At 42.7% G+C, this 18,175-nt stretch overlaps 1 protein-coding gene across 2 annotated transcripts in view; it reads right to left on the bottom strand.

Moving 5' to 3' along the window:
* Positions 1 to 18,175, bottom strand: part of RAPGEF5 (Rap guanine nucleotide exchange factor 5) — a 232,836-nt gene that overhangs the window by 107,079 nt on the left and 107,582 nt on the right. For both annotated transcript variants that reach the window (XM_036247514.1, XM_036247515.1), the window contains one exon: positions 2,880 to 2,953. In XM_036247514.1, the coding sequence (XP_036103407.1) occupies positions 2,880 to 2,953 (74 nt within the window). The remainder of the gene's footprint in view (positions 1 to 2,879; positions 2,954 to 18,175) is intronic.

The raw sequence follows: 18,175 nt of genomic DNA, 5'->3' as shown, positions 1-18,175 counted from the left end.
GGAATTTACAGGTTTGGAAACATAAAGAACCTGCCTACAGGCATCAGCCAGGAGGAAGACGGCCGGGAGGCCACTCAGCTCTGCGTGTGTTGTTCACGCTGCCCACACATCACTGCATTGAAACAGAGCGTTTCTGTTCTTTCTTTCTTTGTTAATCCTTACCCGAGGATATTTTTTCCATTAATTTTTAGAGAGAGTAGAAGGGAGGGGGAGAGAAGAGAGAGAGAGCAAGAAAGTGAGAGAGAGAGAAGCATCAATGTGAGAAAGGCACATGGATTGGTTGCCTCCCGCACATGCTGGGATGGAACCTACAACCCAAGTATGTGCCCTTGAACAGAAATTGAACCTGTGACCCTTTGGTGTACAGGCCGATGCACTCACCACTGGACCACAGCAGCCAGGGCAATAGGATGTTTCTTTTTTTCAAAAATAGGTCTTTATTGATTTTTTTAGAGAAAGAGGATGGGAGAGAGAGAAACATCGATATGAGAGAGAAGCATCAATTAGCTGCCTCCTGCATGCCCCCTACGAGGAATCAAGCTTGCAACCCAGGCATGTGTCCTGACTGAAGATCAAACCGGGACTTCTGCCCTGGCGGGTTTGGCTCAGCAGTTGGAGTGTCGGCTTGCGGACCAGAGAGTCCCAGGTTCGGTTCCCACTAGGGGCACGTACAAAAAACAAACAAACCAGGACCTCTCAGTCCATGGGACGACGCTCAATCCACTGAGCCACACCGGTCGGGCAACAGGGCATTTCTTAAGCAGGAAATATTTTTAGTGAGAAAAAGAAAAACAGAACCAACACATCAGAGGAGAGCTGAAGTTTTCCGGCAGGCAGGGAGCCTCTGTACAAGGCCAGTTCTCTGGGGTTAGCGACGGTCTTACCCCTCATACACTCAATGTTTTCAACAGCCTCCGGGCATTTCCCCGTAGTGACACATTTTATCCCATATGCAGAAGGAATGAAAACCTATTTCCACTTAACTCATCTAAAATATGCTCTGGAGTGAAGATTGGAATCATGTGAAATGCCACAGAACCTGGCATATAGGTGCTTGATCAATTACATGTACATGCATTCAATGTCAAATTAATAAAAGTGCACACATGCTTACATACCCATAAGCACACACATACATCTGTTTCTAATTCTGCCTCGATAGCAGCTGATGGTGAAGCTCACCCTACACGCCTTGAACTTCTGATGACTCTACCCAGAACGTGTTTTTTTGTTTTTTTTTTTTTATTCTCACCCGAGGACATTTTTCCATTTTTTGTACAGATAGAGTGGGAGGGAGAGAGAGAGAGAGAAACATCGACGTGAAAGGGACACATCGAGTGGCTGCCACCCGCACGACCAACCAGGGCCAGGGCAAACTGCAACCGAAGTACGTGCCCTTAGCGGGAACCGAACCCGGGTCTCTCCGGACCGCAGGCCGATGCTCTAACCGCTGAGCCAAACCGGCCAGGGCAGCCAGAACGTTTTTGCATAGACGGACCTGCAGAATCAGAGCCAGGTCACTGTGCTTCTTCTGTGGTAGCAGACGAGCTTTCTCAGATGCGTCAGAGGAGGTGACAGCTGCCTTCCTTCCTACGCAGCTGAGGCCTATGATACCCATAATTATGCATCCCAGTGAACTTAACTCATGACTTACAAGCCTAAACATTATCTGTTCCTGATCTAATTATCGATTCACTGGCTTCAACTTGTTTCATGATTTCATTCCTCTGTACATCCTGTGTGATTATGTCATTGCTGCTGAAGAAAATCCCCAAACCTCCCAGAGGAAGGTCTGTGTATCCTTTGGAGATACACAAAGAGATAAAACTGCATTAAGACAGACTTTTGCCCATAAATTAGTTCAAAACAAAGGGTAACAACTTAGGTTTAAAAACATGTCCCACAAATAACTTCATGATTTACGAAAATTTCAAGAAAGGAATGAATCCCTGCCCAGGTTTGCTTGGAAGCCTGGCATGTAATTTTAGTATGAAGTTGTGGATTGCAGCAGTTTGAATATTACCATAGCAAAAACAATGTCAAACAATGCACTTTTAACTGGAAAACCTAATGTGATTATTCTGAACAGTTTTAGAACTTTAAGGTGAAGTGCAATGTAAATAAATAAAAATATAAATAAAAAAATAAAATCCAATGGCTTATTTCACATATTTTTCTTTTTAATCCTCACAACTATCCTTTATAGACAAGTAATCTAAAATGCAAAAGGGTTAAGAAACCAGTTTAAGGTAGCGAGCTATTTAGCTATGTCACATAATGCTATAGCTGGGTGTCTGGGGTAGCATTCTGAGGAGTAGAGTTGAATTATTGGGGTCTTGCAAAAGAAAGTCACCTGTTCTGCCCCTCTTCCTGCTGTCCCCACTAAAACCGTTAAATGCTGTGCTTTTACATAAAGTTAACAGTTGACACGCTACGGTGTCCACGTTTTTATGCTACAATAGTATATGAAGGTAAGCTGCTACCAAAACCATATCCATGCCATGATCCTGGGGTTGGCACAGAATCTGCAGGTCAGGCATCACGTTGACCTGTCTGGCCAAGCCCCAGCTCGTATTGTTAGCTGAGTCTCCTCTGGGTCTCCAGGAGATGGTCTGTCCAGAAGGTGCTCTCTCTGGGTTCTTCTCTTTCCTTGCTTTCTCTGGGGAGTGGAGCATGTCTCCCTACCTGTCCCTTCCCCATGAATAAAATTACAAATGTGATTGATAGACCTTTTTTGGTGAAATGTCTCTTTATAAAAATAAGTACTTTATTCCCATAATATGACTATTTTACAAAACACAAAATGCTATATCAAACCTGCACCCCCTCACCTCTCAACACAAAGGTGCAGAGAGGGGCTGTCCCAGAACTGATCATACCTGAGAATCGGGAACACCTTCAGCTTCGGCCACAGTTCTGTGCTTGTCACTGCTTTCCTCATCCTGTTCAATTGCTAAAACAAATAAGAAAGAACAATGTTAAACAAATGCACCATCCTAAGAAAACTGATTCAGATAATTTTCATTCTGATAGCAATTTGACAGGAAAAAATGTCAGGTAGATTCACAGAATGTAAATATTAGCACTATTTTTTTATTACTGGGATGAAAAATTTAATCAATGGCACTGGGCACTTTTCAGGTACATTATCACATTTATTAAATCAACAGCAGTAGAAAACTTGGATCTCATTTTCCTTTTCACCAAAACCTATCAAGACATCATGTCAGTTGTGCTTCACCCAAAGGGGTGTGGGGGTACAGATGAAGGCTTCTATCAAGTTCATGTGAGAACATAATTTTTAATGTGATTTTTTGCCTAATAGTTTAGTGTTATATAATAAAGGAAGCACAATATTTTATATTTAGATTGCTCAATGCATTGCGACCACAAAATTCCAAACCGTGGAGCCTTGAGTCCACTTCTTTACCCTATTCCCTCAGCATCTCCCTGTCCAGGTCCTTGTCTCCCTTTCTGTGCAGGGTCTGTCACAAAGGCCCTGGTTCCAGCTGCCCCCTAATACCATACATCATTATGAACAGTTGCTAAAATAATCAACCTCAAAAAATGTAACAAGTGCCATGCTTTGGCCTACGTATGGCTTATCTTATCAAGTCCGAACTCTGTTCATCATTGGAGGTCTACCTGGAACTCTCCAGCTTCCTCCTAATCCCCAACTTCACTCTGACATTCAACACTGAAACGTATGGTACCCAACTCTGCCGCAAGCACAGTGATTTCATTATTTTTCTCCTTATACAGCTTGCTCTTCCATGTTAACAAATATTTATTGAGCATCTATGATGTGCCTGGCACTGGGTTAGACAGATACACCCCTGACCTCATGAAGTACACATACTAGCTGGGGAGATAGCCAATGAACAATAACTACTACTACAACTAATATCAGCAATGCTTTTTAAAGAATAAAATGGAATTAAAGATCATGATAAATGGGGAAATGTCAGAAAGCCACATGGGAGAAGTCACTTTGGAGAGGAGGCAAGGGGTGATGCTTCTCTAGAGGAGTGATATTTGGGCTGGGACTTGAAGGCTGCGATGTAGCCACCCTTGGCAGGCAAGGGTGATATGATGAGACAATCCTGGAGAGAGTACAAGCCATGGCAAAGTCAGATTTTAGCCTAGGAACATGGAGAATCACTAAGGAACTTAAAATCAGGAATTTAATGATTTGATGCATTTTTTCCAAAGTCCTTTTTGCCTTCTTTGTGGAGAACAGACAGGAGACGGTGAGGCCAGTTAGGAGACTGTGCTCTCACCTCGGCTAGAGATGACTCTGGCTCAGGCCAGGGAGGTGGCAGGGAGCTGAAGAAACATGGAGGACTTGAGCTATATTTTTGGACAAAATGGACACAATTTGCCAGTGACTTGATTACAGGGGGTGGGGAAGAGTAGGGAGAAGAAGCAATCAAGATGACTCCTGAGTAGAATGAGTTACTTCCTATCCTTCAAACCATTTATTCCTTTTTGCCCTCTCCATCAAAAGCACACCAAAAACATACCAATCTTGCAGACAGTGAGGTCACCCACTGTTGCATTGTTTTGTGTACTTTTAAATACTATGTGTTCTGCTCTGTATTTTTAAAAATATCATTCCATGTACCTTTTGCTTTTGCATGCCTGTTACGTCCACCTAAATGCCATGCACCCAGTATGGGCTCTGTAACTACTAATGGAACGAACAATTTCTCTGTAAGTGACCGAAATGCGCAGCTTGACTCCACCTACTTACAGAAGCCCTGTCTTTCACGACTATTCATGAAAAGGGGAGGGAAATTCTGTTACACTCCGTGGATACCTAGGATAATTCCTACCAGCTGGGCATCGAAAGGCAAGGTAGGAACAGTGCGAGTGGGCAGAAGCTGTTCTATTTCCAGCAAAGAGCTCCATTCATGCTTGTTCAAAGGAGGTTCCCTGTTGCTACCGTTGCCCGATTAGAAGGAAACTTAAGAATAAAGAAAAACATGAATGTTTTCTCTGCAGAACTAGAGGTAAATGCAAAGGAAGATACAAAACATAGAATAACACCCTAAATTTCACTTAAAAATGCAATGGACTGGAGAAGCAAGGAACTCCACTTAACTAACTGAAATATAAGAATTCTTTCCTCATCCTGTAATGGGGAGTAATTTTCTGGGAAGGGACAACTTCATACTATACTGATGTGGGACAATTTCACCCACATGAAGTACCAAGAGTACCTTGGCACTTAATTTATGCTTTATTTGAATTTTTGTTCCTTCAAGCTTTAGTTTAGAGAAAATGAAGAAAATTAAACTTTGGAATTTTTTTCATCTACTAAGTTCACATTTTTTGTTTTTGATTTTTTTTATCCTCACCTGAGGACATTCTTACATTTATCCTCAGATAGAATGGGAGGGATAGTGGGAGGAAGAGAGAGAAACATCTATGTGAGAGAGACACATCGAGTGGCTGCCACCCACACGACCCCAACTGGGCGCCTGGGACAAACAGCAACTGAGGTACGTGTCCTTAGTAGGAACTGAACCTGGACCTCCCTGGTCCACGGGCCGACACTCTAACCGCTGAGCCAAACCAGGCAGGGCCACGTTTTTGTTTTTAAAACAACAATGCTCTGAGGTTGAGGCATTTCTTTTTACTACCTTATTATAATAAGAAATAGAACATGCAGAACAGTGAATAACAATTTCAGGATCGAGAGCACTATTTTTTGAGTTTTAGGCCCATGCTTGATACATATAGTTAGAATCAAGAGAGGAAGAGATTTGCACAAAAGCATACTTGGGATAAAAAGTCAGTCTTACAGTTCTCGCTTCTCCCCAACAACAGTGCTACATTTCTGCTCACATCTTAGAAGACCTCAATTTTTGTTGCCCTACATCATGCTTTGGTTATCAGAGAAAAAATTAGAAACACAAGCAAGTTAAGGGAGTTGGCCAGGGAACTCGGCAGTTGATTGCATTCAGCATCATGAAGAGACCCTCCAAGTTCTGGGGACTCAGCCACACCACCCTGATCACGAAGAAAAGACCCCAGTCTCTTCCGACACATAGTTAACATTATTTTCTTGGAAGTACTGAAAAATTATAATTCCAAACACGCATTTAGCCAGTGGTTCATATGTACTAGTTGAGAACAAAAATGTAATGTATACTGGACTTTTAGGGATTTATGATTTTCCCATGAAGTCTCATGTGTGAAATGCATAGTCAGCTAAAAGGGAGTGCTCTATGACCCTTCAACACAAAGATCAATGTCAAGGAATAAAGAAGGAGGTAGTTTCTCTCCATGTCTCCTACTGGTGTAGCTCATGTGGTGGAGGAGGAGGGAGCAGTTACTTAGAGTTCTGAGCTTAGTTTTTCCTTTTATCGGATCAAAACGAGAGTAGGTTGGGAGAGATTTCCTCTGCAAATATTGATTCTGGGACAGCTCCCTCCAGTGTAACACGCATACAGGAATGGCAGCTCCCGGGACCAGGGAGGCTCGGAGCCTAACTCTGCCAACACAAACCATTCCCTTATCTCTCAACACACACAGTCTAAAATCAAGAAAGGGCCTTTGAAAATAACTTAGCACAACAGAAGTCACAAGCACAAGATCAAAAGCACATATTTTGAATAGTGAACAGGAGAGCCCACGTGAGAACTAAGAATATATGTGGATTTATTAGCACTAATTCACAAAAGAGCACTTAGTTTAAATGTACCTATTCGTAAGTTAGCCGAGAGCAATTCAGGGGAGCTACGGTCGACAGCCCCCTCCAAGAACTGAATCGCTTCCTTGTTGCCTTGGCGGCAACAGGTATTCTCTGCCTACCGCTCACTTCAATGGTTGCTAAGAAACTCTCCTAATAACTCTACTAATATTATTATTTAAACACAAAGGGGATCGATGTCCTTTCAAAATGATGCTTATTTGATTTCTGCTGACCAACTTTGTAAAGGTAAGAGCCACACTAACACATTAAACACAAGCTGATTATAATGCACTAGGTGACTATAGTTGTTAGCATTCTTTTAAAATTAATTGAATAATGCTTTTTTTAAATTTATAAACCAACCAACAATTTAACTACAGACAGCAAGTTAGCATTTAGAGTCTCCATGTGAGAAATCAGCAAACATAGTTAAGGGAAATAACTTGTTGAGTACTTTGCCAAGAAGTAAAGTTTTGACAATAACCTCATCTTTCACCTGTACAGCATTTTACAGGGAGAAAGCTCTTCCATAAAGGGTCTCATCTGAGGTTCACATGACCTGATGAGTTGGACGGGTAAAATCACCTGTGTGTAGATGAGGTTAAGTGACCTGTCCTCATCCTCCATATAAAATGCATGTATCTGTGATCGTCGGCTCTGGGTCAAGGATGCAGCAGAACAGTGCTGGTCAGACTACACATCGCAAATCCATTCATGTGGACCCGTGTTTCTTTCCCTTTTTTTAATGAAATAGAACAGAATACAATAGAAAGAATGGGGGGGGTAGTAAAAGCACTGCCATTAGTATTTTTCACAGTGTGGATGAGCTGTGCACCGGGTCGGCCTCTTTCACGTGTTCTGTGGGTTGTGGACACAGAAATGTTAGGAAAACACGGAGGTGTTTCCAGGCCACAGGAGGCAGGACCCAGTTCCTCGCTGTCTAAATACCAGCTATTTTTTTGTCCCATTCCTGGAGAAGGGCCACAATATTTACTCCAGGAGGCCCCTGCACAGCACGCCATGCACCTCCGGCAGGCAGCACATCCCCTGTGGGATGGCATGAAAGCCCGTGGCCAGAAAGGCTGGTTTCCGGGACTATAATCACAAATGCTTCAAAACGCTCAGATCGTTTCTGCTCTTTAAACAGTAATGGGGAAAAACGGTTGCAACCTTCAGCTTATCACTCTTTTTTTTTTGGTGTTAAAATCGGAAAAACAGTGGTCAGTATTCACCACGAGGACGTGCCATCTAGTATTATAATCTGGCCCACCCGGTGCCTCGGAACGTCTCTTTGAAAGCCGACCAACGGCCACTCTGCCTCTGTCCCAACAATCTTTTCTCTGCCCCAATCTGTTTCAGCCTGTCAGCTGAACTTGAGACTGTTGTTTTTAAACCCTCTTTTCTCGGTCCTTATCATCGCTGAACCCTCTCAAAACGCAAGTTTCCCGCAGACTCACTTTCCTCGGTGATCTTATCGGCTCCCGTGGTTTCAACTTGCACCATTATGTGGGTTATTCCCCAATCGAAGTCTCCATCGCTTCCCTGAGTTCCAGGCCCACATCTCCAGTTACATGCTAAATACTCTCATTTCGCAGACCATCCCGTGTCTGCCATGCACGAGTTGCGATGACAAGTGCACTGGCACAACCTCTGTCCTCAAGAAAGAGTCATCTGTTCACCAGGCTGTGAGGACGCAGAGGCTGAAGTCGGGTGCAGCCCCTTCACTCTGTTCCACAAGCCTCTTCCCCCTCCCAGGGTCTGTAGTTTTGTTTACATCACCACCAGGCACCTTCACACTTTTGTTTTTTTTTCCCTTTTCCTCGGTCCTCATATAAACTGTTCACTAAATCCTATCACGTCTGCCTCTGAGCTGTTTCCATCCTCTTCCTCCCTGCCATGGCTCATGACCTCGCCACCTCTCCGCTGGGCCATGGCCACAGCCTCTCCCTCAATCCATTCCTTCTCCACACAGCTGCCCGAGTTCCACTTCCAAAGGCCAGTCTGGTGGTGGCAGCCCCCGCCTGTTAGACTCCTGCCGCTCCCGACTTAGGGACCATGAGTGCCTGGGAAGATCAATACCAGTTCAGGCTCCAGAGCCCTACCCAGTGCTCCTGATGCACAAGTTGACACTGGTGATCCCCACTTTATTAATAAACACTGGCCAACTTTCAGGCTGAAGCCTCAACCTGGCCTGGAAGGCTGGGCCATCAGGGCTCAGACTCTATCCCCAGGGGCACCTCACAGTTATTTACTTTATTTCATATAGAAATCTGAGTTAAATGAGATCATATATCTGTTATCCCAAAATGATGTTTATTCCCAGGTGATGTTTTAGTACAGGTATATGGTTGGCCTTCTCCTTCATCAGATTCCTAGTGCTTATTATGATTATCCTCCTTTGACAGGTAAGAAGGCTGAGCTTGCTCAAAATGACACAGGAAGGGGAAATTAGTGGAGGAGATAGTTAAATACCCGGGCCTTATGCTTTATCTGCTCCAATATGTTATGAAATTTTAAACTGTCTAAATGACTTGAACAGGAGTGAGCCTAAAAAGACAAAAAACAGGCCCTGGCCGGTTTGGCTCAGCGGTTAGAGCGTCGGCCTGCGGTTCAGAGAGACCCGGGTTCGGTTCCCGCTAAGGGCACATATCTCGGTTGCAGTTTGTTCCCGGCCCTGGTTGGGTCATGCGGGTGGCAGCCACTCGATGTGTCCCTTTCACGTTGATGTTTCTCTCTCTCTCTCTCTCCCCCTCCCACTCTATCTGAACACAAAATGGAAAAATGTCCTCGGGTGAGGATAAAAAAAAAGACAGAAAACAGGAGGTTTATTGCAAACAGCCTAAGAACTGACTTGAATTTCCTACTAGGACTTCAGTCTCTTTGAAAATTAGGGTCACTATGACCTATTTATTTTTAAAAGCTCCTGTACATCCCTTTCCTTCCAATTCTCACCATGCTTCCCAACCCATGGATTTACAGAGAGCAAATAAATGTGCGCTGCGCAAAAGAAATGTATTACTTTTACTAACATGTGAATGGTGGTGTGCTGATGTTCTGAAAAGTCACAGCATCCAGACAACATGGAGAGTCTATGGCGAGAAGGCTAAGGGCAGAGGTCGCTGACAAACGCCCCGCCCCACCAGATTCTCCACACACTGCACAGGAGGCTGCAGGCAGCTCCAGCCACAGAGAGCAGATTTGGGCTGCCTCCCCGCCGGCTGACTGCATGATGGATGCCCCCCAAGGCAGACAGCCTTCCAATTCAGTTCCACGTCTTTGTCTTGTAGCAGAGACCCTCCAAACTTCCTTTCCTTCCACTTCTTAATAGATTTGTACAGTGGTGTTTGTTTTTTTAGTAACATTTAATACACATCCAGGCTGTGAGGACACAGAGGCCTGAAGTTGGGTACAGCACCATGGAAAAGTTATTCAACAGAGAAGACTAAGAATGCCACCAGAGCAAATGTATCCTGTATCAAATCCTTTAATTAGACCATAAATATTTGCTCTGTAGGCCAGAGTAATAAAGAACTAATCCGTGCTTGATCCCAATAGCCCATTTTGTTTGTCCTTATAAGGAAATGCACCAGAAAAATAACAAACAAAACAAGTTTCCTTTTTTGTTTTCTGTTAGTCCTCACCCGAGGGTATTTTTTCCTTTTTTTCTTAGAGAGAGTAGAAAGGAAGGGGGCTGGGGAGAGAAACATTGATGTGAGAGAGACACATCTATAGGTTGCTTGCCAAATGTGCCCCAACCAGAGCCAGGGATCAATCCTACAACCCAGGTACATGCCCTTGACAGGGCACGGAACCCGAGACCCTCTAACCACTGAGCCAAACTAGCCAGGGCAAAACAAGTTTCCTTTTAATGCAAAGATGGTTTGTACATGATCCAACTAAAATAAAACCTCAATAAAAACAATCAAGTTAAACTTAGCTATAATTTTTTCAACATTTTAAATTGAGAAACAGAAAAGCATTCGCTTTTTAAGGGCATTTCAAAGATGTGTTCTGGTAAGAGGACAGGTTCAGGTGAATCTGCTATGATCACACAGTAAAAGATATGAACAGCAATGATGCTCCGACACTGCAAAGTGTGCATTTCAAAGATTCTAGTGCAGTCTATTACTCTATATAATTTATCCCAGGAATTAAAACTAAAAGAATTTTAACCCAGGGGGTAAAAGAAAAGTGACTTCTGAGCCTAATTATGTGCCATCATGAAACCATAAGGTATATGCCATCTCATTTAACTCCCCTCCCCACCCACCAAACAAGCCCCAGAGCTATGTGCCCTCAGCTCCATTCATAGAAGAAGAAAAAGGAGGCTCTGAACGTTGCTGAGTCACAGCAAGTGGCTACTGCAGAACTGAACCTGAGTCTATGGATTTGTTTTTCACAGCTATACAAATCTGCCTCTGGGACTGTAAACCAGAAAACACAACAGCTCAGGCCTACACAGACTCCCTTGCTAAGGAAGGTTTGATGGTAGATTCGCATCTAATTAAAAAAATAACATTACAGCTTTCTGCCACTCACATGATGCTCTTCATTTTTTTTGTTCCTAAATTTTCAGCAACTCTACCGCGAAATCTTCCCCTTGTATTGACCACAGAATTCATGACAGGAGAATCACCAAGTACTCCCTAAGAGACATGGTGTTTGCAAACACAAGCAACGGACTGGTTCAATCAATCAATCCATTAATGGAGGGTGGGCAGCCCAAGAGGAGGCCAGGAAGGAGTTGAAAATTCCCTTAACTCTCTTCTAAATCTAACCTGCTAGAACATATGTATTTATTTATTTCTTTTAATTTATCTTTATTGCTAAAAGTACTACAGATGTCCATCCTTTTTCCCCACTACACCCTTCTCCCTGCTCTGTAACCGCATTGTTGTGTCTATTAGTTATGCATATATGCATATTTGTTCTTTGGTTTATCCCTGCGGCCCCCGCCCCCCATGAGGTTTGTCATTCTGTTCCCTCCTTCCATGGCTCTGGATCTATTTTGTTCATCAGCTTATTTTGTTCATTATATTCCACAAATAAGTGAGATCATGTAGTACTTGTATTTCTTTGACTGGCTTATTTCCCTTAGCATAATACTCTCCAGTTCTCCATGTCATCTCAAAGGGTAAGAGATCTCTCTTTCTTATAGCTGCATAATATTCCATTGTGTATACGTACCACAGCTTTTTTTACCCACTCATCTACTGATGGACACTTGGGCTGTTTCCAGATCTTAGCTATTGTAAATAGTGCTGCTATGAACATAGGGGTACATGTAGTCTTTCTGATTGGTGTTTCAGGCTTCTTAGGGTATATTTCCAGAAGTGGGATCACTGGGTCAAATAATAATTCCATTTTTAATTTTTTGAGGAAACACCATATTATTTTCCATAGTGCCTGCACCAGTCTGTATTCCCACCAGCAGTGTACTAGAGTCCCCTTTTCTCCACATCCTTGGAATCACTTGTTGTTTGATGATTTACTGATGGTAGCCATTCTGGCAGGTATGAGGTATTACCTCATAGTCATAGTCATTTTAATTTGCATCTCTCTGATGATTAGTGACACTGAGTACTTTTTCATATGTTTCTTGGCCATCTGTATGTCCTGTTTGGAGATGTGACTATTCAGGTCCTCTGTCTATTTAAAAAAAATTTTTTTTTTTAATCCTCACCCAAGGACATTTTTGCATTTATCTTCAGATAGAGTGGAGGGGGGGGGGGGGAGAGAAACATTGATGTGAGAGGGGTCGGGGACAAACTGCAACGGAGGTAGGTACGTGCCCTTAGCGGGAACTGAATCCGGTACTCTCTGGTCTGCAGGCTGATGCTCTAATCACTGAGCCAAACCAGCCAGGGCCCTCTGCCCATTTTTTAATTGGATTGTTTGTCTTCCTTTTGTTGAGTTGTATGAGTACTTTATATATTTTGGAAATTAACCCCTTACTGATGTATGGTTGGCAAATATGTTCTCCCATATGTTGGGTTCCCTTTTCATTTTGATGCTAGTTTCTTTTGCTATGCAGAAGCTTTTTAGTTTGATATAGTCCCATTTATTGATTTTTTTTCTTTGTTTCTCTTGCCCTTGGTGATATATTGGTGAAAATTCTGTTACTTGTGATGTCTGAGATTTTGCTGCCTACGTTTTCTAGAATTTGTGGTTTCACTAAATTACATGTAAGTCATTTATCCATTTCAATTTATTCTTGTGTATGGAGTAAGTTGGTGGTCTAGTTTCATTTTTTTTTTGCATGTACCTGTCCAGTTTTCCCAACACCATTTATTGAAGAGACTGTCTTTACTCCATTGTATGCTTTTGCCTCCTTTGTCAAATATCAATTGAGCATAATGTCTTGAGTAGATTTCTGGGTTCTCTGTTCTGTGCCATTCACCTATTTGCCTGTTTTTGTGCCAGTACTAGGCTGTTTTGAGTACAATGGCTTTGTAGTACAACCTGAAATTTAAAATTGTGATCCCTCCAACTTTGTTCTTTTTCAAGATTGTTGTAGTTATTCGGGGTCTTTTTTGGTTCCATATAAACTTTGGAGTATTTGTTCTAGATCTATGAAGTATGTCATTGGTATTTTAAAAGGGATTTCATAGAATCTAAAGATTGCTTTGGGTAGTATGGACATTTTAATGATGTTGATTGCTCCAATCCATGAACATGGTATATGCTTCCACATTTTTATATCTTCCTCTATTTCTTTTTTCAATGTCCTGTAGTTTTCTGAGAATAGATCTTTTACCCCTTGGTTAGGTTTATTCCTAGGTATCTTCATTTTTTTTGTTGCAATGACAAATGGGATATATATATAGTTTCCCTTTCTGATTGTTCATTATTGGCATATAAAAAATGCCATCGATTTCTAGATATTAATTTTGTATCCTGCTACTTTGCTGAATTCATTTATTAAATCTAGTAGCCTTTTGGTGGAGTCTTTAGGATTTTCTCTGTACAATATCATGTCATCTATTAACAATGACAGTTTCACTTCCTCTTTTCCAATTCGAATGCCTTTTATTTTCTTCTTCTTGTCTGATCACTGTGGCTAAGACTTCCAATACTATGTTGAATAAGAGTGGTGAAAGCGGACATCCCCTGTCTCGTTCCTGTTTTTAAGGGAAATGCTTTTAGTTTTTGCCCATTGAGTATGATGTTGGCCGTAGGTTTGTCATACATGGCCTTTATTATGTTGAGGTATGATCCTTTTATTCTCACATTGCTGAGAGTTTCTATCAAAAATGGGTATTAGATATTGTCAAAGGCTTTTTCAGCATCTATTGAAATGATCATATAATTTTTAGCTTTCATTTTAAGTGGTATATCACATTTATTGATTCACAAATATTATACCAGCCTTACATCCCTGAGATAAATCCCACTTTGCTGTGGTGAATAATTTTGTTAATACATTGCTGGATCTGATTTGCTAATATTTTGTCTAGGATTTTGGTGTCTAATGTCCATCAGAGATATTGACCTGTAATTTTCTTTCTTTGTAGTGCCTTTATCTGGTTTTGGAATTAGGATTAATGCTGGCCTCATAAAAAGAACTTGAAAGTCTTCTTTTCTCTTGAATTTTTTGGAATAATTTGAGAAGAATATTATTTGAATATTCAGTCAAACTCCCCTGTGAAGCCTTCTGGACCAGGGCTTTTGTTTGCTGGGAGTTTGTTGATTACTGCTTATAATTTTTTACTGATTTTCTTAGTGTTATTGGCATGTTCAGGTTTTCTGACTCCTCCTGTTTGAGTTTTGGAAAACTGGGTGATTCTAAAAAATTTTCCATTTCACTTAGGTTGTCCAATTTGTTGGCATATAATTGTACATCGCATTTTCTTACAATCTTTTGTATTTCTGAGGTGTCAGTTGTTACTTCACCTATTTCATTTCTGATTTTATTTATTTAGGTCTTTGCTTCTTGGTGAGTCTGGCTAAAGGTTGATCAATCTCGTTTATCTTTTCAAAGAACCAGCTCTTGGTTTCATTGATCTTTCGTGTGTGTGTGTGCATTTTTTAACCTGCTAGAATTTAAAATAATTTCCTTTTGTTACACATTCTGCATCCTTCCTGCAATATTTTTAGTAGATGACCTTTGTCAGGTTACATCAACTCACCAAACTTCAACTTCATGACCAGCAAGAGGAGAGTGATCAGAAGCACTACCCCACAGGACGGGCCTGTGGCAGAAAGGATAGATGTAAAATGCTCAGCGAAGAGAAGCTAATTTATACGACAAAATATGGTAATGTGCTTTTTACTTTTGCATTTCCAACTGTGAATGGGAGCTTCTTTCTAATCACACCCACCTCCTATTAAAGTAGAACGGAAGACAAGGGATACAAAAACAAAGACATTATTTGTCCTCTGACATCCAAGGTAGAATTCTGTAGCAAGACAGGCTTGAAAGAGCAAAGCCTGTAGAGAAACATTAGTTTCCTTCACCGGGAGCCAGCTCTGGGAGCTCGGCTCTGGTCCTTCTCTCCTGGGAGAGCTAAGCTGCAGACTGTCTCCCCTCGAGGAGGCAGTCAGAAGGTAATGTGCTAGGAAATCTCAAGGCCGTCCCCAACTTGCTCCAAGTGGTGTGGGGAGGAGACAGGTAAAGAGGCGCCAGAGATGGAAGCTTAGAGCTGTGGGCCCGATCTTCCTGGCTGGGCTTTGGCTCAGGTGAGGACCCTGAGGGCGGGAGTGGAAATGTATGCCCAGACTGAGCCTTGGCACACAGAGGAGACGGCCTGGAAGTCTGCCCCCCTCACGTGGGGCCCAGCACACTCACAGTAGATCAGCAGTGAGCACAGTAAGGCTAGGGGAGGCCAGATGCACAGCTTATTTTTCTTTCTTTTTTTTAAATCCTCATCTGAGGATACTTTTCCATTTTTTGTTCAGATAGAGTGGGAGGGAGAGAGAGGAAGAGAGAAACATCGATGTGGAAGGGACACATCGAGTGGCTGCCACCCGCACGACCAACCAGGGCCGGGGACAAACTGCAACTGAGGTACGTGCCCTTAGCGGGAACTGAACCCGGGTCTCCCTGGACTGCAGGCTGACGTTCTAACCACTGAGCAAAACTGGTCAGGGCACACAGCTTATTTTTCCCGAGTTGTTCTTCTTTCCCAGGATGGGAAGTTTGCAAGGACTCAGACATTTTTTCTTGCTCTGGGGACAAAGACCAGCAAAGGAGCCAACCCTCACAAAAGTGGGAGAGGTCCTGGCCGATTTGGCTCAGCGGTTAGAGCATCAGCCTGAGGTCCAGAGAGACCCAGGTTCAGTTCCCGCTAAGGGCATGTACCTCGGTTGCAGTGTCCCCGGCCCTGGTTGGGTCATGCAGGTGGCAACCACTCTATGTGTCCCTTTCACGTCGATGTTTCTCTCTCTCTCTCTCTCTCTCTCTCTCTCTCTCTCTCTCTCTCTCTCCTTCCCACTCTATCTGAACAAAAAGTGAAAAAATGTCCTCGGGAGAGGATAACAAAAAGGAAAAAAAAAATTTGGGAGAGGCTGGATGGAGCCTGTGACAGGGGTTGACAACCCAAGCAAGAGGCAGTACGGCAGGACAGCCAGGAGGGCCGAGAGATCCTAACCCAGCTGGGAGGGGCCCCTGACTGACACTGTGGGTCCTTGGGGGCAGCAGGGACTAGTATAGTAGGCAGCGGAGGAGCCTAAGGCACTGTAGGGCTCCAGGACCCTCCCATGCCAGGGACTGAGTGATCCAAGAGGGAGGATTTAAACTAGGCCCAGGCAGGAGCAACGTTCTGAGCAGCCCATTTTTCACAAAAAGAATTCAAATCAGAAACAGTTAAAATACTGCTCACTGGCAGTGGGTAGCAGCTTGTGAGGACCACAGCACAGTTGTCAAAAATAAAGAACACAGCATTTCCCATCTACATTTCAGTGTAGTGAATAATTTTGAGAACCTGCTATATTACCATTTTTGAGTATCAGAGTTAAGTGCTTTAATGGCTCATGAGATAAAACAATCTCATAAGAGTTATCAGATAACAAACTAAGCCAAAAATATATTTGGAAAAAAAAAAAGTTATGCTACAGCATTGTCTATTAGCCCAAACTATGTTTCATATCCATGCCAAAGGCTCTGAGCCACTATTTCCCCTCACATAAGTGCAAGGATATATATTTTTTTAAATTTTCGCATAAAATAGACAAAATACAGATTATTTTATTGTCTGGCTTTCTTCTTGAAATATCAAGGTAATTATAAACTGTACTAGGGCAGGTCCCAGGAAAATTCCCTTGGAGGGCCCTGGACCACTCAAATAAATGTGATCTTTTGATGACACTGTCCAGTTGGTTACAAGACTAACCCTGAAATTAGTTGACTCATTCAGGCCTAATGATACCAGCAAAATGAAGCAATGTCAATAACTGGGATTCAGGTACAAATGCTAAGCCTGAATTCTACACTCTTTGTTAATTTCCGTGATGAGTTTGGGGTGCCCAGTGATCGAGCCCATAGTCTAGGTGTGTGGCTCCAACACTACAGGCCTGATGATGGAATGTGCCCCTTCCCTGCTGACCAGACAAGGTAGCCATACCACTTCCTAGGGACCACAGGTTGCTGGGACGAGGCCCGCCCCCTTCCTCCGCCCACCTCCACCGCCAGCAAGAGGTGTCCTGGCCGGGCTTATCAACAACCTCCGGTCTCACTTAATGGGCTTCAATGAAGGATGGAGGAGTTTGTTCTCTTACTAATTGTGATAAATTGGTGTTCGCTGTATAAGTTCCCCTTTAGAAAGAGGAGAAAGTCCTGCACTTAGATCCACCTTCGGAAATAAAATATAGAAATGGGTCTTTTAAACACATGAAAACAAAGCTGAAAATCGAAATGAAGAAAGTAAGAACATATAAAACTAAGTTGGCAACTGTATCTGTCAGGCTTTGCTGCCTATTGCAGTTCGAGTGGAGGGAAACTGGCAGCATTGCTAAAAACTACCATCTGTTCCTAAGGATACACAGATAACCCCAATCTCAGATTTGTCAGTCCTTTCTTCTACCAGAAAACAATAACAGGATAAGGTGTAAGCTTCCTCCACTGATCTTGATAGGCCTTAAAGTGAATGCTTCATTTTTATTAAATGTTTGCATTTTCAACAGATAGAAGATAGGCACTTTTTGGCAAAAGAGAACCAGACAAGACTGGGGATCCGCCCACAATTTACAAGCACGCGGCTTCTGTCCAGGTGTATTTATTTTGAGCAGGGCTAAAGTCACTTCCCTTTAAGCTGGTGCATACCACTCCCCTCCCCCGAAACGTCTTCCTGCTAAGTTTAGTACAGACCCTTCATTGAGAATGCTTGCTTGTTCCTGAGTCTGCCCGCCAAATAAAACTTGGTAACAATTCTCATCATTTTTAAAGCTTTTACTGCCAATGCCATGAAAACTTATAAAAATTCTGTTATCATTCCCATGAGAAAAATCTCCTTTCAGGTAGAGAAACACTGAAAAGTT

Source organism: Molossus molossus, unplaced genomic scaffold (assembly GCF_014108415.1).
Source record: "Molossus molossus isolate mMolMol1 unplaced genomic scaffold, mMolMol1.p scaffold_m16_p_7, whole genome shotgun sequence".
Lineage (NCBI taxonomy): Eukaryota > Metazoa > Chordata > Mammalia > Chiroptera > Molossidae > Molossus > Molossus molossus.
This window is presented reverse-complemented; position numbering and strand designations above follow the sequence as displayed.